The 23,682-nt window shown below is 43.4% G+C and overlaps 1 protein-coding gene across 3 annotated transcripts in view; it reads right to left on the bottom strand.

Annotated features, from left to right (window-relative positions):
• The window catches only part of MAOA (monoamine oxidase A), a 75,410-nt gene extending 52,131 nt beyond the window's left edge, over positions 1-23,279 (bottom strand). Inside the window, exons 1-3 of one of the 3 annotated variants that reach the window (XM_047764458.1) lie at positions 23,038-23,141; positions 13,667-13,822; positions 4,629-4,723 (exon numbers count right to left, since the gene is read on the bottom strand). Coding sequence is in view for 1 of the 3 variants with exons in the window: in XM_047764456.1 (XP_047620412.1) it covers positions 4,629-4,723; positions 23,038-23,110 (168 nt within the window). In the remaining 2 variants the exon portion in view is untranslated. Of the gene's footprint in view, positions 1-4,628; positions 4,724-13,666; positions 13,823-23,037 lie in introns of all 3 variants that reach the window. The other 2 variants (XM_047764456.1, XM_047764459.1) reach the window with 2 other exon arrangements.
• Positions 23,280-23,682: the final 403 nt, after the last annotated feature.

The raw sequence follows: 23,682 nt of genomic DNA, 5'->3' as shown, positions 1-23,682 counted from the left end.
GAGCCAGTGCCAAGATTCTAAGGCAGAAATGTGCCTGGTGTGGTCAAGAAACACAGGCCCGTGTGTCTAGCTCACTCCAGAACAGAGCAAAGAAAAGAGAATTAGAGATGAGATTAGCGAAGTTCCTGAAGGCAGATCATGGAAATCCTCACAAGGCATCAAGTAAAAGCACACTGGCTTTTACTCTGAGTGAGAAGGGGAGTCTCTGGAAGGTTTTAAGCAGAGAAGTGTCACGATCTGACTTCTATGGGAAAGGCTCGTTCTGGCTGTGGCATGAAGATTAGATTACAGGGAGCGAGGGTATAAGTAGGGAAATGAGGTAAAAGGCTAGTGTAGAAATCTGCCCTAGAGAGGATGGTAGCTCCCACCAGGAGGCAGACATGGAAGTGGAAGGGTGGGTTCTGGATATATTCTGAAGGCAGAGCCAAAAATACTTCCTGACGGAATGAATATGGGGCCATACAATGTTTGTGTGGAGCTGCCATCCTCTCTTAGGGGGAAGGCTGCTAGAAGAGTGTTCTTTTTCTTCTTTTTTTTCCCCCCTCTTTTTAGGGCTGCACCTGCAGCATATGGAAGTTCCCAGGCTAGGGACTGAATCAGAGCTGTAGCCGCTGGCCTACACCACAGCCACAGCAACACCAGATCCGAGCTACTTCTGCGACCTACACCACAGCTCACAGCAACGCCGGATCCTTAACCCACTGAGCAAGGCCAGGGATGGAACCCACATTCTCATGGACGCTAGTTGGGTTCGTTACCACTGAGCCACAATGGGAACTCCTGGAAGAGTGTCCTTGATGAGGAAGATAAAGAAATTCAGTTTGGATGGGTTAAGTTCAAGATGTCTGTTCAGCAGCCAGATCATCTGCTCATTTAAAACTTCTATGTCAGAATATTTTATTTAGCATTCTACTGACTTCAAAAGGGAGAGTCAATCAGGGTTTCCATTCTGCCATAATACCAGAAATGGAGCGTTCCCCTGACCACTTTCATCTGGCCTCTACACAATCCTGACGTTCCCTTTTCCTAATTATTGGTGTTGCCCTCCAAACCTTCTCTAATCTCTAACATCTTTTTGAAGATATGAAGAACACAACTGGAGTCAGTACTCCAATAAATTTAACAAAGACGGCAAGAGAACTCTTAGGAGTTGCCAAGTATGATGTTTTTGGAACACTGACTCTATTTAAAGTAAGTGAAGTAGTAAAAAGCATGAGGCATTTTACAGAATGTTTCTGTCAAAACATTTGAAAGGAAGTGCCCCAGGCTCAGCAGGAAGATACTAGAACTGCAACACCATATTCTAGTATGTTGCCCCTCGATCTCGAGGATCTTGATTTTGATCTCATTACTTCGCCTTTGAAGAGCTCACAAGATGCAACCCCATCAGGAAACAGATATGACATCTTGTGGTAGCCCTGCAGGCATCTCAGCTTCATTTAGGGGGTCCTGCAGAACGATGGAGAACATTGGGAAGGTCGGAACTAATAGAAGATCCACCTGAATAGCTGTCAAGCGACAATATCAGGATTCGAACTCTCGGTCCTTAAAGATCCAGAGTAATTTTTATGGCATCTCCTCCCCCCAGTTATTCTAATTGATTATGCTAGTAGAAGCAATTATAACAATATTCAATTTCTGATTAAATACCACTTCTGTCCCTGCTTCATTAAGCTCTTTTTTTCCTCTTTCTATTCATTTGACATCTTATAGATGCCAAGTCCTCCTTTCTAAGTACTTCAGAGTTCCTTTCTCACACACCAGAAAGGGCATTTTATTTATTTATTTATTTATCTTTTTAGGGCTGCACCCGCAGGTATGGAAGTTCCCAGGTGAGGGGTCAAATCCGAGCTGCGTCTGCGACCTACACCACAGCTCACGGCAATGCTGGATCCTTAACCCACTGAGCAAGGCCAGGGATCAAACCTGCGTCCTCATGGATACTAGTTGGGTTCATTATCACTGAGCTACAATGGGAACTCCCAAAGGGCGTTTTAATAGTATGCTCAATACACAGTAGTTCCTGTATGAAGCTGACAAATGATGCAGCATGAAAAAGCAGCCAGGGTGATCACATAGATGGGGAGAAGCATGTTGGAATTTTCATTTCCCTTATACAAAGAAACTTGTTCTTAACTGCAAAATCTGCAACATGACTGATGCTCCCTATTTAATAACCAGAAGGTTTTAAAGATAAGAAAAGTAGGGCGGAGGGACAACTTAATAACTATCTCCAAAATGAAGGAGTATTTTTCAGAAAATACCACAAAGTGGTACAGGCAGCATTTGCAATCCTTCTCTTGCACCACAGCACCCTGCCTTCAATTAGAAGTTGAACTTGGAGGGAGCATCAAGTACATTCAGACGATATCTCACTGCCCGGGTGAGAAAGCTGAGATGTAAAGTGCTAAGAGTACTTACCCAAGGTAAGACAGCATGCCAGGCCAGCACAGGGACCAGAATCCCAGTCTCCTTACTCCCAAGCCCCACAGCTTCCCATGGACTACGTCTGAGGAAGTACTCAGAAATTCTCCATATGCAATTCATCTGGGTTTATATAATTTTTTAGGGCCTCACCTGTGGCATATGGAAGTTCCCAGGCTAGGGGTCGAATTGGAGCTGCAGCTGCTAGCCTATGCCACAATCACAGCAACACCAGATCCAGGCCATGTCTGAGACCTACGCCACAGCCTGCAGCAATGCCAGATCCTTAACCCATTGAGTGAGGCCAGGGATCGAACCCACATTTCACAGACACTATGTTGGGTTCCTAACCTGCTGAGCCACAGCAGGAACTCCCTGGATTTATATAAATGTAAAGCAAGCAAGCAAACATATGCCAAAGAGCAGCCCTTCTGTATCATCCCTTAGGGATCTTGTCAAAATGCAGAGTCAGATACAGCAGGTCTGGGACAGGGCTTGAGATTCTGCCTTTCTATCCAGCTCCATAGTGATTCCGAGGCTGCTGGCCCACAGGATATTAGCAAGGCTGTAGGGTACTCTCAGAGCAAAGTGAAGACAGGCCTAGGATACATTCCTGTACATCTAGAAAGGCAGGAAAGTGAATGACAGCAGGGGACCTTAGCTTGATGTAACTGAAAGAGCTGGTATAATATCCTAGTTCAGGGAGTTCCCTGGTGGATCAGCAGGTTAAGGTTTCCGTGTTGTCACTGCTGTGGTGTGGGTTTGATCCCTGACCCAGGAACTTCTGCATGCCATGGACGTGCCCCCCCCCCCAAATATTCTAGTTCAGATGTTCTTGGTTGGCTATTTCATATCCATATATATTCCCTTTTCCATGCCTGCTTCTATTATGCAGCCTAGAAATGTTAAAGACTTGCTTTCCCAGGCTCCTTAGCAGCTAAGGGTAGCTAGGTACCCAGGCACTGGCCAATGAGACCAAAGCAAATGTCTGCTGGGTCTTCCACTAGAGGACAAGCTTCACTGCAGATGAGACTGGGGCCGCCTCTGCACACTGTTTCCTGCCTTGAATGAGGACACGATACTGAGAGATGCTATAGCCACCTATCACTAGGCAATAAGCCTATTCATCACCCCTCCCTCTTTCCTCTACTAATTTTCACAGTACTGCTCTGATCTGCTCTTCCTCCTCTGCTTGCCCTGCTTCTCTCTGGTTCCTCTGCCTCTACCCTCCCCTTAAATCAGCACGTTCCCCTAGCCTCCATCTTTGTCGATAGTTCCTTCCCACCCCAAATCCTTCCCTGCATCCTTTCATCAGTTCAGGTTCGACAACCTGCAACCATTTTTTTTTTTTTAATTTTATGGCCATACCCACAGCATATGGAAGTTCCCCAGCCAGGGAATGAATCTGACCCACAGCTGCCTGATCCTTTAACCCACTGGGCCAGGATAGGGATCGAACCCACACCTCCACAGCGACCCAGGCTACTACTGTTGGATCCTTAATCCACTGTGTCACGGAGGGAACTCCAGCATTTCTTTAAATGGCAGTCAACGCTAGCTTGCATGCATCTTTCCAGAAGGTGATGTAAGCCCAAATATCAAAAGGCAGCGATGTAGCAAGAACTGGGCTGCCATCTAATGCCTAGCTGACCCTATCTGAGTGAAGAGTGCCTCTGGCAGCAGCACACCTCTTAGGGTGCAAGGACTACAGGAAAAGTTGCACAGAAATATGCCTCTGTTTACCATAGTCATGATTGGTCATGCTTCCTCTAAGTTGTGTATCCCTGGATAAATAAAAAGGAACTTATACTAAGTGTGTGTATGTGTGTGAGAGAGGGAGAGAGAGAGCATGTGTGTATGTGTGTGTGTTGTGCGTGCATGGTCACTTTGAGTCCAGATGAACCATAATCCCACCTGAGATAATCTATTTAAGTCTCTCATATGGAAATTATGACGCTGTATTGGAGTTTTTTAATTGCATTTGTTTTCTTCACTAGAGTATCAGCTACTGAAGGTCAGAAGCTATCACTTTTTGGTGGGTGTTTGTTGAAAAGAACAGACACATTTAACGCAATAGTTCAGGGCTACGGAGGACAAATGGCTTAACCGTAAAAACTCCTGAGATTTCCTCTAGCTCAGTGACTTCTAGTGACCCCACTTCTAGTTTGTGTGAGATTTTATATGTAAATATTAAAATCATTTACCCTCACTGTGTATGTTCTTCCTCCAACTCTGTCCCGGGCTTCTAAAACCAAAACATTAATTCCATATTCATTTAAGAGTTTGGCAGCAGATAATCCTAAAAGGAAAAAAAAAAGGAAAACAAAGTCGAGGAACATATTAACATCTACATGTGAAACAACAAAGATTTAACCAGGTCTACATATAATATAAATGCAGGCATCGTCCACAATTCATAGATTTTGCTGCCCATCTAATAAATTCTGACCACACTGTGATGAACTGAACCACCAACCTGAACCACCACTTTTACAATCTAGCATATATTACTTTATCGTAATTTAATTTTATTATGTATCATAAAGTTGGCTGAAATGCATATATATATATATATATATATATATATATATGTATGTTGGTTTTTTGGTGACAAATCATATTTAAGAGAATCTGTTGAACCCTTAAATCAACCCTAATCATGCCCCTCTTCTAGAAATCCAGATCACATAGACAGAAGTGTGTTTTCCTGGAAACTCTCCCTAGCTACACCAGCCCCCAGTATAGCTGTGCTTTTCTCATTTTAAAACTTCCCTATAATGATCTATTATTTATATCTGGATTACATGCTTGCTAGATCTTTTTTTCCCCACTAGATTCAAAGTTACCAAAGGCAGGAACCATGCTTGATACTTTATTTATCGGCTCAGAGCTGGGTACAGGCTTTCATCCATAAATAAAAACTTTCATAAAAGATAGATTTTTAAATTTAGTATGGTAATGCCAGAAAAAGTAGAGGAAAATGTTGTGGGTTAACTTTATATCAAGGGTGCATGACTTATCAATGATATTAATCTTTTTTTTTTTTTTTTTTGCTTTTTAGGGCCACACCTGCCGCATATGGAGGGTCCCAGGCTAGGGGTCCAATCAGAGATACAGCTGCCAGCCTGTGCCACAGCCACAGCAACGGGGGATCTGAGTTGCATCTTCAACCTACACCATAGCTCACAGCAACACCGGATCCTTAACCCACTGAGCGAGGTCAGGGATCAAACCCGCATCGTCATGGATCCTAGTCAGAGTCGTTCAGCGAGCCACTATAGGAACGCCACTGATGTTAATCTTGATCACCTGGCTGAGTTGGTGTTTGCCAGGTTGCTCCACGGTATTTCCCCCCCACCCCAGCTTCCATCGCTTCCGTGCTATACTCTTTGGGCTTTTTTTTTTCCTCTTCTCATTTTTGGCTGTCCCGCAGCATGTGGAGTTCCCAAACCAGGGATCAGATCTGAGCCACAATTGCAACCTATGCCACAGCTGCAGCAACACTGGATCCTTTAATCCACTGTGCCGGGCCAGGGATCGAACCTGTGTCCCAGCCCTGCAGAGACATTGCCGATTCCCTTGCACCACACTGAGGACTGCCCCCTGCTATACTCTTTGGAAGGAAGTCTATGTACAGCCACCGTTAAGGAGTAGGGAGTTATGTCCTACTTCCTTGAGGGTGGAGTATCAATGTAAATTATTTGAAATTCATCTGCACAGAAGAGTTGTCTCTTCTCCCCCATTTCTTTATTTAGTCGATCATTTATTTATATGCCTATGGACTCAGAGATAGCTGCTTTATATTGGGGGTTTTAATCCAATACTATGTTATTTACTTTGTTGCTCAGATTGTCTCAGTTTGGGTCACTGGGAGCCCCTTCAACTGGCTCCTATGTCCCCTTGACATGCCTTTGTCGTTGTGTTGGTGTGTGTGTGTTTATGAGCCCTTCCTTACTTTCTAGTATTACTAGATATTCCAGGCTCATCTTGTCTTTCTCTGCCCAGCCCTACAATCAGCTATGTCTTCAGTGAGCCTTGGTTCCTTTTATTGAAGAAAGGTATTCGAAACCAAGATCTGGGCTCTAGGTGTGCCCATTGCTACTGGGGTGTCATTGCTTCTGGGACCTCCCAGCTCACAGAGGAAGGAAATAAACGTGTGTACACACATTTTTAAATCTATGTTTTTTGGTACATCGAGTGCTGTCTTACACCTACTTATCTTTATACTCCTCTATTACAAAAAGTAAGAACCAGACTACAGAGGTAAACATACTTCAAGGAGGAAAGAAAAAGTTAGAATATTAGAGTGAAAGAGAAATAAGAATGAAACCAGGGATAAGATTAGTAAAATGATAGAAATGATAACCTAAATATGGATACGAGTGGTTGAGAAGAGGATCTATTCTAAGTGATGTTATCTTTTTTATTTGTTTTGTCTTTTTAGGGCTGCACTTGAAGCATATGGAGGTTCCCAGGCTAGGAGTTGAATCGGAGCTGTAGCTGCTGGCCTACACCACAGCCGCAGCCACAGCCACAGCAATGCAATGGCTTAAATCCACTCATAATAATACTAAACAAATAAAAACTCTCATTGGTTGGTTACCTTTGGGGAATGCTAAGGAACCAACTTATCATTAAAAAAAAAAAAAAGATTTTGGCATTCTTCCTACCTTCCCCATTTGTCCCAAAACTTGAGGCAACTAAATAGCTAACAAGGGGCAGTTTCACCGTATAGAAGTACGCTAATAAGTGAAGGCAGAAATAATGAGAACATCAGCACTGTGCAACCCCTCATGAATTAATAGATGTAGTGCAAGGATCCTCAACAGCTATTAAGACGACAAAAAAAGAGAGAACCAGACTTTACCTGCCTCCTCATGGAAGCACGTATCCTAATGTATTTAGTAGTATTTAGTGGTGAAGATGTATTTAGCAGTTAGGAAGGAAGGGAGGAGAAAGGGAAGGAGCAAACAAACTGAATTCTAATGTGATCAGGTCTCTAGATCTGATACTTAGGGGCCAGAAGAACATGTTAATACCACTGGGATGCAGTCAACAAAGTCTGGATTGTAGATACTTACACAGGAGTACCCTGGTTTATTTTAGTTTATCTTATTTATTTATTTGCAGCACCCACGGCATGCAGAAGTTCCAGGGCCAGGGATGGAACCCATGCCACAAGCAATGACCAGAGCTGTAGCAGTGACAGTGCCGGATCCTTAAGCTGCTGAGCCACCAGGGAGCTCCTATTTATTTTTTAATAACTTGCCTACTCCTGCTCTCTCCCCTTTATCCTTCACCAGCTTTTTCTCTTACATGGCTAGCTCTGTCTTGATGTCTGCTCTCAGAGGACCCAGACTGACACAGTATTTTGTTCATATACAGAATGGTATTAAATATACATAGCCAGAATCAAGGATGAGTTTGGGCCTATAAGATCTAAAATGCAAGGAGGCTAAACCATAATATCCAGCACTGCTACCTCTAATGTTTGTATGCACTTTTGACTCCTTCAAGTACAATGTACCCTTACATTGCTGATATCCATCCAAGATTTAGGTATGCAACAAATCTTTGGAATCTGCTCACAAAGGCATCCCAGGACAGTTTAAATGCAAACCAATGTCGACAAATTTGGTGCAATGTGTTTTCTGGGACAGAGCCAAAGACTTCTTATGCTGACCATCATTTAAAAAAGGATGAAGGTGTGATGAGAAAGATGTTTATGAATTGTGTGGTTATATCTATTTCTGCAGGATTAAGTCCTAGAAGGAAGAATACTAGGTCAAAAGACATGAACATGTTCGGACTCAAAGCACCACTCCATATTTAAAAGCAGAGAGGAGGTTCCGCTGTGGCATAGTGGGTTAAGAATCCGATTGCAGCGACTCAGGCAGCTGCAGAAGTGCAGGTTTGATCCTGGGCTGGTGTAGTGGGTTAAAGGATCTGGCATTACAGCAGCTGTAGTGTAGGTCACAGCTTCAGCTTGAATGCAATCCCTGGCCCAGGAACTTCCATATACTGTGGTGCAGCCATAAAAATCTTTTTAAAATAAAAGTGGAGAAACTCAGATGCAAAAAGTTTAATTTCTTCCCAGTTCCCCTTAATCAATCCAACCATAAACGAATCAGATAGATAAAAACACCCTTGGGTTTACTAAAATTACTTGGATAGTACCTCTTTTTTTTTTTTTTTGGCTTGTTTTTTAGGACTGCATCCGAGGCATATGTAAGTTCCCAGGCTAGGGGCTGAATTGGAGCAGTAGTTGCTGGCCTACGCCACAGCCACAGCAACGCAGGATCTGAGCCGTGTGTGTGACCTACACCACAGCTCAAGGCAATGCAGGATCCTTAACCCCCTGAGTAAGGCCAGGGATCGAACCCACGTCCTCATGGATGCTAGCGAGATTCATTAACCGCTGAGCCACGAAGGGAACTCCTAGCTCCTCTTTGAAGGGAGGAGGAACTTGGCCTCTGTATGCTGCCTCAGGAGAAGCAGAGGTGGCTCTGAACTCCAGCAGCAGCAGGACCTGCAGTGGTCCTGCCCTCCGACTTCACATCCTACAGATCAACCTCAGGTGCCTTTCCTGTGGCCTCTTACAACCTCCCTTCAGAATAGACTTCATCATCCTTATATTCTGGATGAGAAAACCAAGTGCCCGATATGCCCACAACAAAGTATCCTGAAAAGTGAAAAATGTTACTTCTTACACCCTCACTTTAGAAGGCTGCAGTCTTACTAAAATTGAATCTAACGTGCAAATTAAAATTCTAAACAAGTTTGGTGAGTGGGGCTCAGTGCCAATAGCAAATAAAACACTCCCTCGGAGGTGAAAGGGGTGGGAGAATCAGCTGAGTCAGGACAAATGACCATACCAGTGACAAAGGTCATTTTGCACTTGGGCATTTAAGGATATAAACAAAATCAAAAAGCTGAAAAAGTGGTTGTTTCTGCATTACAGGCAAATGATTGACCTTGTCTCAGGAAAGAAAATTTAAGCTCCTAGTTCGAGAAATAAGGAAAATGTTTAAAACATTTAAAAGGGATTTCAGAAAAATGGTTTCAAAAAGGTCTTGGGATTTGAAAGGAGGAAGATTTAAGTCATTGAGAAAAATGTTCCTTCTAAGATGCTGAATGAATGGGGGAGGGGGGGCTAATATTTCAGTTTGTGTGTTTATTGTGAAGAAGGCTCCGATAAGGAATTTCCATAAAAAGTTAAAAAATACAGAATAAGGAAATACAATCAAGATGCCATTAGAAAATGTTATTTTTGAGTAACTAATAACTAATTTTGAATAAATAACTCAGTAAGTCATAAAGACAAACACATGTGGTCCAGAAAGGCTTTTTTCTAATATATTGACTGTGGCTATTTATTAATTTGAATGGGGAAAAAAAACTAAGATAATGCCTGCTTCAAGATGGAAGTCCTGAATTATACTCCTTAATTCTTTTTTGGTTTTTTGAGGGAAGAGGCTTTGCCCACAGCATGCAGAAGTTCCCAAGCCAGGGATGGAACCCGTACCACAGCAGTGACCCAAGTCACAGCAGTGACAATGCTGGATGGACCCTTAACCCTCTGAACCACCAGGGAACTCCTGTTCTTATCCTGTGTATCACTATGCCTTCTACCCTCCCCCTCATCACTACAAAATTCAGTAATCACTTATGGAAAAAAAATCGTATCTCAACGTCAACTCCACAGGTTAGTTTAAGGGCTTCTGACATTTACTTCAAAATAAAGAAATAAAAGCCTTTTCTTTTTGGTAAATGGAATAAAACTGTTAGAAAAGAAGAGATTTTTAAGTCTGAAGTCACTAAATATAATGTAGCTACTAAAAAACAAATTCTATTATGTTTCATATTTGTTAAAAAAAGAGAAAAATCTCAATTTAAACCTTTTTCATCTTGTTCCAGAGAAATACAGATTAGCCAAACCTAAGGGCACTGTGCATTACAGCTCTTCCTATCACTCCATTTCTATCATTTAATGGCCACCTGGCATCTAGGGCAACACAAGAAGCCTGCTTCCCACCTACCTCTCTTGGTACCCGCTTCCCCAGCTCCAAGATAGGGACAGGGTTTAGCATAATGGTATGCCGGTAAATGGTTAACCCCCATCCCTGGCCTTGGGGATGGGAGAACACCTGATTTGCAGCATTTGGATTTCCATGCTGTCTACACATTCTCATCACGGCTAAACGACCAGTGTGATTACAAGCTACCAATGTGACAGCACTAAACGTGAAACTGGCAAGAGACATGTTCCATCAGGATCAGTCCTTTCAAGACAGTACAAGCTGGAGTTTCCTGGTGGCTCAGTGAGCTAGGGATCTGGTGTTGTCACTGTTGTAGCTCGGGTTGCTGCTCTGGCACAGGCAGGTTCGATTCCTGGCCTGGGAAATTCTGCATGCTGCAGGAGGAGGCAAAAATGATTTTTTTAAAAAAAATACAGTAGAAAAACTATTGCCTTTGGAATGGATAAGCAATGAGATTCTGCTGTACAGCACTGGGAACTATATCTAGTCACTTATGATGGATCATGATAGTGTGAGAAAAAGAACGTATATATGAATGTGTGACTGGGTCACTTTGCTTGCTGTACAGTAGAAAACTGACAGAACACTGTAAACCAGCTATGACGGAAAAAATAAAAATCATTTTAAAAAGAAAAAATAAAAATAAAAATACAGTAGTAGAAGCTGGCTCCACCACCCTGTTAGACCCGTTAGACCTACAGACTCTTGGGCTCAGGTCAGAGAGGGTAAGAATAAACAGGTTTGGGAGAGAGAGGGTCTAGTGAATCGGCAAGTGTCTGAGATCCGCTGGGTTGTAGAGGATGAAGGGCTACCCTGGAAAGGCATCCTAGCCTCTCCAGTGGATGTGTTTGAAGGAAGACGCCTAAGTGAGCACCAGCGAAATCTCCCTGCACTTGAACCGGGAACTCTTCCTAGCCCAAATTATAGCAAACTGAGCTCACTAGGAGGAAAAGAGCCCTATACTCCCAAATGTCCCATGGTTTCCTGTGACAGTAGAGGGCCCGGAGAAGCTACATTCACAAAGAGTTTAAAGCCCTATTGCGTAAATAAGAATCTGATCACTTTCAAAACACATAAACCTGAAAAAGGGGCAATAGCAGATCAGGACACAAGCAAATCTTCAATCACTTTGCAATTAAATATTTTAAATAGGGATGATGAGTTGAAAACAATGTAATTCCTCTTGTGGTTGCTCTCTCTTCAACCATTTGGGTTTTACAGAAACCAAAATAAAATAGGTTAATGGATTTCTTAGAGAGGTTCAAAAAAAAAAAAAAAAAAAAAACCCAAGTCAAAAGCAGACCTCATTTGAGAGTTCAGGCAATTGTTAATCCTGGCTATTGGATCTGGAGAGCCTGGGTGAGATGATGTATGCAGCCAGCATCAGCATTGCCATGGCAACCTCAAACCAAGGGCCAGCTTCTTAAAGCCACTGCCCATGGAAACTGTGTTTCCACAGATCCTGCAGTGCTTCCAATGACGGCTACATCCCCACAGAAAGGGAAGGGGAAATGATTTAAGCCACCCAGCACACCTGCAGAAGGAATTAATTATATCTGCAACAAAGCCTTTGAGGAAATGGTCCTTTGCTTCCTGGGCTACAAACCTGTTACTACGGAACTTAGCTTCATAGTAACCCCTGCCTTCTCTGCCTTGACAAGGGCCCTTTGCTTTATCTTATTTCTTCAAGGCCATTCACATCACTCTATTTTAGGGGAAAAAGAAATGTATCCATTTGATTTGTGCTACCCTTTCCAGTTCAATTACCGATTTTCTTTCTACAACCAATGATTTGGTGTCTCCCCTTCCCCATTAGAACCTTAAAATGGACTGTATTCCCCACAAAAGATGTCCAATGAGCTCACTTTCAATATAGACAAGTGATAAAAATCACCTGTCAGAGTCTGTCTGTTACCCTGCTGTATTTTTACTTCTTAGCGCACATCACCACATGGCACTCTCTATGTATCTGCTGCTTCCCACCACTGCAATCATAGCCACTCCTGTCCAAACCATTGTGGCCTTTTGCCCTTGTCCAAGGCAACATGCCCTCTTGCCCAGAGAGCTGCCTCTTAACTAGTATGCTATATGTGTTATTCATCTTGGCATGCCTAGAATAGAGCCTGCCACATTGCAGGTGCTCAAACGCTTGTTGTAATGAACAGAGGAACCACACACCAAGAAAACAAAACCATGGTCACCTGGATGAGGGCAATGGAGAAGTTTCTAATGCTACTGAGATGATATTTATCTCAAGCAACTAAGAAAAGATTGAAAAGGATAGGGTGCCCTGTCGTTTAAACTTTTTGTGCCCAAGTAAGTCAGCAGATTCCAAATACTACTAGTACATTTCCTGGTCTTTGAACCAGTACTATGCTTTTTGAGCAAAAAAAGAGTAAAGATCATTGATGTGCACACAAACTTGTCCCCGATACATACATACATACATACATACAATACAATCATTCCTATTATCTAATCTATCTATTATTGATTATTTGGCTAGCTAGCTGGCTAGCTAGCTACCCATCTAGCTAACTAGCTTCCTGTCTCTATCTACCTGTATTTGGTGCTTCCTTTCAGAGAAATAATTACCTGCTTTTGAAAATGCCAAAACTTCTAATCCCTTTGATAAGCTAAAAAGACAGTATTGTCTCAAATGATAAATAGGTGAAAGCTAACAATTAACTTCAATTTGCCCTGAATTCAACAGACTGGTTGTCTAGACAGTCCTAATTTATTTGATTATTGTTCAGCATTCATCTTCATTGTAGATAAATGGATTTTACCCAACTTAGGGAATGCAATTACCCATCAATTCATTATTTGCCCCATTCTTTCACTGAAATTGAACATACACTGAGGGCGCTCCACCCTGCTGTGCTCAGATTCTACACACCAGCTAGAATCTAGTGGTTAGGCAGTCATTTCCAAAATATTTTATGGAATACTAGTCCTCAAGATGCTCTGAGGAAAAGTATCAGTGTTCACGGAAGTTGGAACATGTGTTGTTTCTCCTGGGAAATGTACGGGGCACACTGGTATATTAAAGGCTCTGATAAGTTCTGCAGTGAAGAGACTTGTTTAACTTAGCATTTTTCCGACCTTTTGCCTTCAAAAAAAATTACACCTCAAAAAATACACTTTGGGAAAGTTGTTTTCATCTCTTAAAAGGTTGTCAAATATTTAAGTAATAAACTCACCTGGGCAGGGTCCCAAGTGAAAACGCCTAGAGCACAAGCTAAGTGCTGAAGCAAAGCTTTACTGTAGCTATGGTTTATGCCTGTTGGCTCTCCTAGTTCTTCCTGTTTATTTCTTAAAAGTGGCCATTTTTCTTCAGCTTTGATGTTCATCACCACCTATGAATGTGTATAGTGTACATCACATATTAAATATTTTAAGTTAATTTTCTATTATTCAGTGAATTGATCTCTGACCAACAGAATTCTTACATAAGGGGGGTGGGGGGATGTGCCTGGGCTGTGGGATGGAAATCCTGTGAAATCAGATTGTTGTGATCATTATACAAAAAAAAAAAGAATTCTTACATAACTGCACACTTGGACTCTTGGACTGAATACTCTGAAGAAAATAAAAAGTACAATCGAACATCAGTTCATACTAAAGTTTTAGAAGCGATGTTTCCAAAGCAGAAAAAAAAAGCAAAACCCATAAGTTTTGCTCAAACCACATAGTGAGTGCTCAATCAACAAAGAGAATGGGAGCTCTCATCGTGGCTCAGTGGAAAGGAAACTGACTAGTATCCATGAGGACACAAGTCTGATCCCTGGCATCGCTCGGTGGGTTAAGGATCCAGTGTTGCCATGAGCTGTGGTGTAGGTCACAGACGAGGCTCGGACCCCGAGTTGCTATGGCAGTGGCGTAGGCCTGCAGCTTTAGCTCCGATTAGACCCCTAGCCTAGGAACCTCCATATGCCGAGGGCATGGCTCCAAAAAGACAAAAAAAAAAACCCAGATAGAATGAATAAATAAATGAATGAATGAAGAATGCATGCAGACATGCAAGAAAAAGGGCTTTAAACTTAAGCCACAACTCAGTCAACTCATTTAATCTGAAAAAAAAGTCACCTTAAAGGTCATCCTTGTTACATTTCAGAATTTATACAAAATCCACAGCACTTCTGTCAAGCATTATTCCCTCCGTGAAATCTTTTCCTATCTGTCATTTCCTTCTCCCTTCTGTGCATCACTGAACCCCTGAACCAACCTCGAACACCAAGAGCACTTCAAGTTCATACTTGTTAACCACCCCCTTCCTACATAGAGGGGTCCTAGGCCTCACATAGTCACTGGAGAGACAAGTGGACTAACAGATAAATTAAAGAATTTAACTCTTCCATTTGGGTCTGAATTTTGTCAGATGCCTTCAATGACCAATGACCTTTATACGTCTTTGCAAATGAGTATGAAATCAGAAAGGTGTATTTAACATCAACGGCTTCACTTCAGTATGTAAAATTTGTAAACATCAATCCTTTTTTTTTTTCTTTTTTTTTTTTTTGCCTTTTTAGGGCCTTGTCCACCGCCTATGGAGGTTCCCGGGCTAGGGGTCGAACTGGAGTCATACCTGCCAGCCTACACCACAGCCAGAGCCACAGCAACGCCAGATCCGAGCCGCGTCCCCGACCTACACCACAGCTCACGGCAATGCCAGATCCTTAACCCACTGAGTGAGGCCAAGGATCAAACCCAAAACCTCATGGTTCCTAGTTGGATTCGTTTCCGCTGCACCACAACAGGAACTCCTGTAAACATCAATCTTAGAAATCTACTTTAAAAAAATTACATCAACAACCACAGACTTCCATTTTCTTCATCCATGTTGTCTCTCCCAATTGTTTCTGTTCAAAACATGGCAGGTTCACTGTTTTATTTATCAGGATCTTAATGGAGGAAGTGTAGGTGCCTTATTTTTCAGACTACATGTGTTTTACTTTTTATTCTTGTCTATTTACATATTAACGACTAGTAACTGTTTAATGACCTAATGTATCTTTTGAATTCTTATTTTTCAACACTTCCGTTAAGTCTCAATATCAGCCCAAAGTCTACACTACAGGAACAGTGACAATTGAGAGGTTTCCAAAACATCAGATGTTGGCCTGGCACAAGGGGAAAAAGTTTTTGTGTAAAAACATGCTTTTTTTTTTTTTTTTTGGTGAAAAGGTCCAGTAGCTTTCATCAAATAATCAAAGGACATTTGATCCAAAAAGTCAACAACCACCAATCTAAACTATTCAAACAATTGCTCCACATTGTCCTAATCGCACTAGGAATGGACTTTTCAAAAAGGAAATAAATTTTTCACATAAAAGTCATCTGATCTAATAGGGTGCCTAATATTTTTAAATTTAAATGTTCATGGAACAGTAACACGCCATATAATATATTCTAAAATATAAATTACTGTGAAACAACAGTCACTAGGTCTTAGCGTGTCAAGCCTTGAAGAAAAGCAGCAATAAAGGTTAATGCAGTTATATGAATGAGCCTATAAAGCAAACCTAGTGAGGCGGGGTAGGGTCCAAGGTCAAGTTATGCCTCTAAGAATTTTGTGGTGTTTGTGAAATCACTTGACCCTCCTGAGCCTACATTTTGGTCCCTTCGAGCTCTTAGGGGTTATAGTTCTGTGACCCTTGAACATGGTGAATATGCAATTATCTCAACTCTCAAAGCTTATCATCTGGCTTTCATGTTCTTATTGACAGTCTTACCTAATAAATCAATTAAATGCTGATATAAAGTGGGGTTTATTTACTTTGGCCTAGCAACAACTAGAAAAGGACTTTTAAACTAAGGTGCAGAGGAACCATGGAGAAAGTGTGAAAAAGCACCTGTAAGAGAGACCTAGATCCTGATTTTAGTGCCGGATGTCCTATGACAGATGATGAAAACCATTTCCAGAACACAACATGGGAGAAAAAAAATGTTGAGGAGGAGTCCAAAAGAGAAAGCAGGGAGTTCGCATCGTGGCACAAGGGAAAGGAATCTGGCTAGTATGCATGAGGATGCAGGTTTGATCCGTGGCCTCGCTCAGAGGCTTAAGGATCTGGTGTTGCCGTGAGCTGTGGCCTAAGTCACAGATGAGGCTCGGATCTGGTGCTGTTGTGGCTGTGGTATTGGCCAGCAGCTGTAGCTCTGATTGGACCCCTAGCCTGGGACCTTCTATACACCGCAGGTGTGGCCCTAAAAAAACAAAAATAAAAAAATAAGAAAGAGAGAGAGAAAGCAGAAGAGACAGACCTTTAGGAAGTCAACTAATTACTGAAAAAGATACTGGATGATAGCTCACGTATAACTTAATCTAACGTCTAACTGTACAGATATCAGAGCTTCAGTTCAAAGATTTCAAGCTGCCCAAATTCATAGGGCTGACAACATAATAAAGGATAGATCATCCAAAGGAAAATACAAATTGCTGGTAAAAATGTAAAACATTTTTCAAATAAAAGGACAAAGCAGTCCTAACAATCAACTTGTCTCCAACTGCTTACAACATTTAAAAATGTAACCAGACTTCTTTGGATTGATTCTGTGCAATTTGAATCACCCAGATTTAAAATGCAAAAACTGTCATTATGAAATCTATCTCATACATGCAAGTGTAGTCTTTGAACCCGTGCTGACTGGACGTCTACACTCTTGTAAATCCCTGTGTGTGATATGAAGCTACAACATCAACTCAGTCCTTTGGGGCTCTCACCTGCATCCGATCTGTCCAACATCCAAGATCTGTCGTATGTAAAATATGTCTATGTCACACCTGCACAGAGACTATATGACCCAATATTCGCCCAAAACAGGCTTCCACATTTCTTCTCAATTGTTGGTCTCTGTGATCCAATTATACTATAGTTATAATATACTTACACAATTACGCTCTACTTGATCTATTGTTAAATAGGTTTTTTCACATTAGCTGAGGATTATGTATAGATTCAAATCCATCTGTAAAGGCCAAAGGCTAAAACGGCCCATTAACTGTCAGATAAACCCCAAAGCTCAATCATGAAGATATCAAAAACTCAGAACCCAAATAAATGTAATTCTTATATTTTTGCCCAACATTAAAAGTTAATAAAGTAAGAGTCCTAGCTTATTTTTGAGGGAAAAAGCACTTAAAAAAAAAAAAAGATGCAGTATGTGCTGCCAAGTTCTGAGTTAAAATGCCTAAAACACTCCCAGCAGAAATGATTCTTCAGGGCGAAATGATGTATTAGAGCAAAAAAAAAGGAAACTGTGGTATGTTGTGGACTTGCTGGCAGGATTCAGACCATGAGTCAACCTTCTTGCGAAACGGCTTTTCTGTCTCAGATGATGAGATTCAAGCCCTGCTGCTCTTACCCAGCACGGCATTCTGGCCGGCTGCGCTCTTGGTTCTTTTAGGGGAGCTCAGCTCAGATCCCGCGTTGCTGTGGCTGTGGTGTAGGCCGGCGGCTGTAGCTCCGATTTGACCCCTAGCCTGGGAACCTCCATATGCTGTGGGTGCAGCCCAAAAAGACAAACACACACACACACGTGGCAAAAGTCTAATCCCCCAGGACTAGCCAGTGAGTGTTTTATAAGTGTTGTCCCCGTGCTAGTGCTGAGTGTTGGGCAGATGTGGCATGCTGCTGGGGTGATCTCAGTCACTTCCAGGATCTCCTGGCTAGAGGCACTGGAGGCAGCTGTTTTCCCTTCCTGGGAACTCCTGTCATGGGTTTAAATTAAACCGCTGCTCACACATAACTGAGGGCCTCCTGACTCTGCATCTGTATTCCTCTTGGTCCCTCCTGTTCCTTTTGCTTTTTTATTTTCCACCCTCTTTATCTCTACCTGTTAAAATCCTACTTATCTCTCAAGGTCTGGGCATTTTTGGTTCAGATTCATAATATTAACATTTCTCTCATTGTATGAATGTCCATGATCTTCTCACTTGATTGCTTCCTGCAAGATGATGGGGCACCTTGTGGGCAGGGACACTGCTTAACTGCTCTTGATATACCTCTTTCCCCGTGATCTAGCAACTGCCTGGCACATGGCATGCCAGCCTGGGCACCAAAGCCCCTTCTGCCTATAATGAGTTGCGTTGAGGGGTACAGCGTTCTCTTTCCCTGGATGCGTTCAGAGCTACAGCCAGATAATTACCAAGGAGATGTGGTCTTGAGGATTAAAATCTTTCAGCGATTAGACTAGACTGTATTTTAAAAACTCCTTTGGCCCGAGACTCTGAATTATACATTGTCCATCGGAGGTGGGCTTTTTTTTGCCCCTCTCCCTAAAGAGAGCTGTTTCAGAAGTTCTCAGGAGCAGATTTTAAAACCCTCCACCACTGGGTTTTGGACATTTGCTGTACTGGTATCAGCTCATGAGTAAGAACGAGGCAGGTAAAATCATGAGACTCAACTGCTATACTTAAAAGAACATCAAGAAATATAGACACAAAGTAAGTTCAAGTTGTTGGATATAGCATACAAGCTCTACAAGAAGGGAGGAAAATCAAGAGAGCCAGAGCATCAGGAAAAGATTCAGAGAGAACTTTTTTTTTTTTTTTTTGGCCACACCCACGGTGTGTGCAAGTTCCAGGGCCAGGGCTGGAACCTGAGCCACAGCAGTGACAACTCCTAGATCCTTAACCCGCTGAGCCACCAAGGAACCCCAAGAGGCACTTCTGTGTTAAGAAAGAAAAACAGGGAAGGAATGGAGGGACGAAATAAACTTGATGCAGCACAGTGGACAAAAGAGCAGTGTGCCTACAGCCATGTTAGGGACGGTAGGAAGTGCTACTTGTCCAACAAAGTGGGGATAGATAGGTGGTGGGGGGCGGGGGGGGAGCTTGAGAGGCTGGCAAATGACCATTGAGCATCCTAAGCAGAACAAAGTGATCAAAACAATGTTTAAAAAAATCAAGTCTGGAGTTCCCGTCCTGGCTCAGTGATTAACGAATCCGACTAGGAACCATGAGGCTGTGGGTTCGATCCCTGGCCTCGCTCAGTGGGTTGAGGATCTGGCGTTGCCGGGAGCTGTGGTGTAGGTCGCATACTCTGCTCGGATCTGGCGTGGCTGTGGCTCTGGCGTAGGCTGGCGGCTACAGCTCTGATTCGACCCCAAGCCTGGGAACCTCCATATGCCGTGGGAGGGGCCCTAGAAAAGACAAAAGACAGGAAAAAAAAATTAAGTCTGGGAGAACACTGTAGGGTGGACATAAAGGGCCACTGGGAAGATGGTCATAACCTGGCGAGCCGAAGGGGTGAAGGGACTGTTCTGGGGTGGGGGAGACACCGGGAAACAGAGAGAGGGAACAGCCCAAAGGGAAGGTTAGAAGGATCTACTGACTGGCTGTAGAAGATTAAACAAAAGGATGTGTCAAAAATGATGGAAACGGTGGTGGTGCCAAGAACAGTCAAGGAAGTGAGGCAAAGAAGCTGGGTTGGAGGGCAAGGAGCCTTTCCAAATGTTGACTATGAAGTAAGAATAAGACATTCGAGTGTGAAATAACCGAGAGCAGATAAGCTACAAGACAGATGTTCAGAGAACGAATTATAGGAGTCAAACTAGAGACTTAAGAATTTTCTATAAATAAGAGAAAGGTGAAGTCCTAGAATGAAAAAGAGGGAGAGAGTGCATAAGAAAACCCCAAAGTGATGAATAGCTGAGCCCCGAGGCCATTTCAAAACTAGAAGTTCCCAGGAATATGGGCACAATGAAAGGAACAGAAAAGGAGCAACCAGTGTGGAATAAAAATTCAGGATCCAATAGTGTCACAGGAAGCACAAAAGAAGTTTCAAAAAGGACTTGAAATGGATGATGGATGATGGATGATGGATAAGGGCCAGAGCATGTTGAAGATACCTTTACAAATGAGTAGGGGGTTTTCGCATCTGAAGTATTAATGGAGTACATAAAATTATTTAATTGGTGAGCGGGCAGAAAAGGGCTGTAAAATATGGCTCTGTTTTACAATTTTTAATGACAAAGGAGAGATAAAGGAAGATGCTGCTATTCTTTGTGCAGAGATAGTTATAAAAAAATGAAAGATAAGTGTTAAATGTGCCTTGCTTTTGAGGAAGGTCATTCTGAATGTGTACTCTTCTGGGAGCTATTTTGTTGTATAATATAAGTAACATTGCAGATGCTAAGCACTGGCCATATCTTATAAGTATATGGGTAACATATTAAAATGTGCAAATCCTGACAAAAGTTCTAAGAGATCTCCAAAAGTATTTAAAACTGATATGGGGACTATTAAGTAACTCCTGGGGTACTGTTAGGCACACACAAAGCTGCTGTGTTTCTGAGTTCTCAAGAACCCTTGGGAAGCAATGCCTCTCACCTGCTTCTGAAACGCCAGTCTGTGTACCAGGGCTGATCCTGAACCAGATTTGCATCTACTTTTAATTGTGAACCATCTGGCAAGACATCATGGCCAGAAAGCAGTGGTTCTGGTCACTTTGGGTGTTAAAATCAAATCTGACTGATAAGAGATGGTATTAAAGGAATCCCAGGGCCTTTTCCACTGTCGCTGAAGAAGTAGAAGCTGAGTTCTGGACTAGGAGTGTGAACTACTGTGCAAAAAATGCTCCCTTCCTCCCCCCACATGGAAATGAACAAATTAATAGTGAATAGTGATCATGGAAAGATCCAGGTTTTGAGGGGCCTGAAGCCTATGTAATTTGGGTGCCCTCTTTAAGAAGAATGCCAATTTACAAATGCAAGATGCAGTATGAAACTGGTTATCTATTTAGAATGAGAACTGGAAGGGCCCTGGAGTTGTCAGGCCACAGAGCATCAAGACCATCAGCTACATGGTAAATCCAGCTCTGCTCACAACCAACTACTTGGAGTAAAGTGTGGAAAGGGAGAAAGAGCCAGTGATAAGGCAGAGGAAAAATATAAAGACAAAATGCTCCTTAAGGAATAGTGGCAAGAATAAAATCCCAGAAAGAACCCCGAATTGTGAAATACGGATGGTATGGAGATGGGAAAGAGGCAGAACTCCCAATCAATTGACACAAGACATCATCATCGTATTTCTTTTCCAGTGATGAAGAGTCATGCTGCTTCTAGGAGGCTTGCATACCAGAACTAGTCTTTTAGAAACACCAGTCCACTTCATTGCAGGCACTCAACAAGTGTTTGGTGAACAAATCGAATAAGCTAATGAATGAAAGGAGGGAAACGAGAGAAATACTTCTTTTTCCTCCTCTCTACCAGCACCTGCTTTTCTGATGCTCCGACGACATACCTGCGTGGTTTTGCTCTAAGTGGCTGGAGTTGTCAAAGCAACAGCTCCTGCCAATCTCTTCTCTGGTGATTAAGACTGTTAGCCTGAATGGGCCAAGTCAAAAGCTTTCTCCACCCAAATTACTCTGTAAGCATGTTCAGAGTCTCCTCAAAAGACTTCTACATAAAAATGGCTACTTTGGGGCACCCTCCTTACTCCCTCTCACCTGCTTTCTCTCTTTCTAAATCAGATCCTGCCAGTGCATTTCAGAAATGCTTAACATTCTTCCAGGTCGTGGACAGATGAGTGTGGGACTCTAGCTGGAGCTGAAACACAGTTCCTCACTTTCAGCCATTTTACCAATTATGACAACAAACCTAAGTGACAATTTAATATATGAGTCATGATGAGGTTTCCAGAAAGATTCGGGAGAAGCCTCAGGCAGCATTCAATTGGTCAGCTACACACCCAAACCAGGACGGGGTCGGGGAAACAAGGTGGCCAGCTGGCTCATCACAGGACAAGATTCAGGCGGTGGAGAAGGAGATGAAAAGGGCATTCCCTTACCTGCCCTCAGCCCGTTTCACAGAGGGATTCTCTCCGGGCAATAAAAAGCCCTACACTTTCTGCAAGTTCCAAAAACAAACCAACCAACCAACCAAAAAAACAAACAAACAAACAAAAAAAACACCCAGGCACGGGGTAGGTTGAAACTAAGAGCCCACCCCTCCCTCCCTTAAACCTTTTCCTAAATGATTCCTCTCCTTTCCAGTTACCAAATTTTCTAAGGAAAACAGGTTTAAGAAGATCGGGACTTGAGTTAACACTATGACTACCTCCATACTACAAAAATCTGTATAGTGACTGTCTGTTCAGGGCAAAGGAGGAGAAATCAGGCAAAGCAACTGCCTCAGGAATCAGGAGTGGGGGTCTTAAAGGGGAGAAAATCATTGTCCCTTCCCGGGTAGGTGATCCGACCTCTGGACAGTTACCTCAGTTTCTAGGTTTTGCGAAACTGGGACGCACAGAGTACCCACCTCGCAGGACTGCTGAGGATTGAGAAAATCCACGTAAACCGCTAAATACGACTGCACGGCAAGAGCTAGTTAAATGTTAGTATTTCATAGTAGTAGTAAAATGACTGTTCCTGCCTCCCCCCGGTTCACACCGCCAGCGAAATCGGCTCAACCCCACTCCCTCCTGGCAGGATCCGGGGCCCGGCCACGGTGGCACTCTCGCGTGCACAAGAGAGGACCCCCCCCCAAAATAAACCCGCCACCCTGCGACTGCAGGTCCCACACCCCGGGCCGGCCAGGGTCCCTCGGGGCTATCGATGCAGTCCACACTGACCTGAGATGCCGCCTCCTATCACGACTACGTCGACCATGTGGCCCGCGTTGTTCGCCTTCTCCTGACGCTCCATGCTCTGGCCGAGGCTCTCCCGGGGCGTGGGGATAGGAGTGGGGCTGGCCAAGGGCGGAGCGGACTTTTCTACCGACTCTCGGGGGGAGCCCGAGGGCGGAGCCGATTCTTCCACCGATACCCGGGTGGAGTCGGGCGCTGAGGGCGGAGCGGGCCCTGGTACTGGTACTCCCGGGGAACCCGGGGGCGGAGCCCATCCTTCCACCGCTGTTAGGGGGTAACTTAACCCTAAGAGCTGGGTGGACTCTTGGATCGACACTTGGGAGTTCATGGGTGTTAGAGGTCCTGGTATCGAACTCCGGGGCGTGCTGAGCACTGAGGGCGGGGGAGACCCTTGGATCGACACTATGGAGGAGTCGGAGAGCGGGACGGATGCCTGCACCGAACTCCCGGAGAGGCTGAGCACCAAGGGCGGGGCAGACCCTCTTACCACCTCATGGGACGGTTCCAAGAGCGGGGTGGATCTTTGTTCAGATAGTCGGTGGGAGTCGGGTCCTGAGGCCTGGCTGGACTGTTGTACTGACAGTCGGGGGGAGTTATAAGGTGTGGGGGGTACCTGCACCGAACCCCAGG

Source organism: Phacochoerus africanus, chromosome X (assembly GCF_016906955.1).
Source record: "Phacochoerus africanus isolate WHEZ1 chromosome X, ROS_Pafr_v1, whole genome shotgun sequence".
Classification (NCBI taxonomy): Eukaryota; Metazoa; Chordata; class Mammalia; order Artiodactyla; family Suidae; genus Phacochoerus; species Phacochoerus africanus.
Note: the sequence above shows the minus strand (reverse complement) of the source record. Positions and strands in the feature narration are given on the sequence as shown.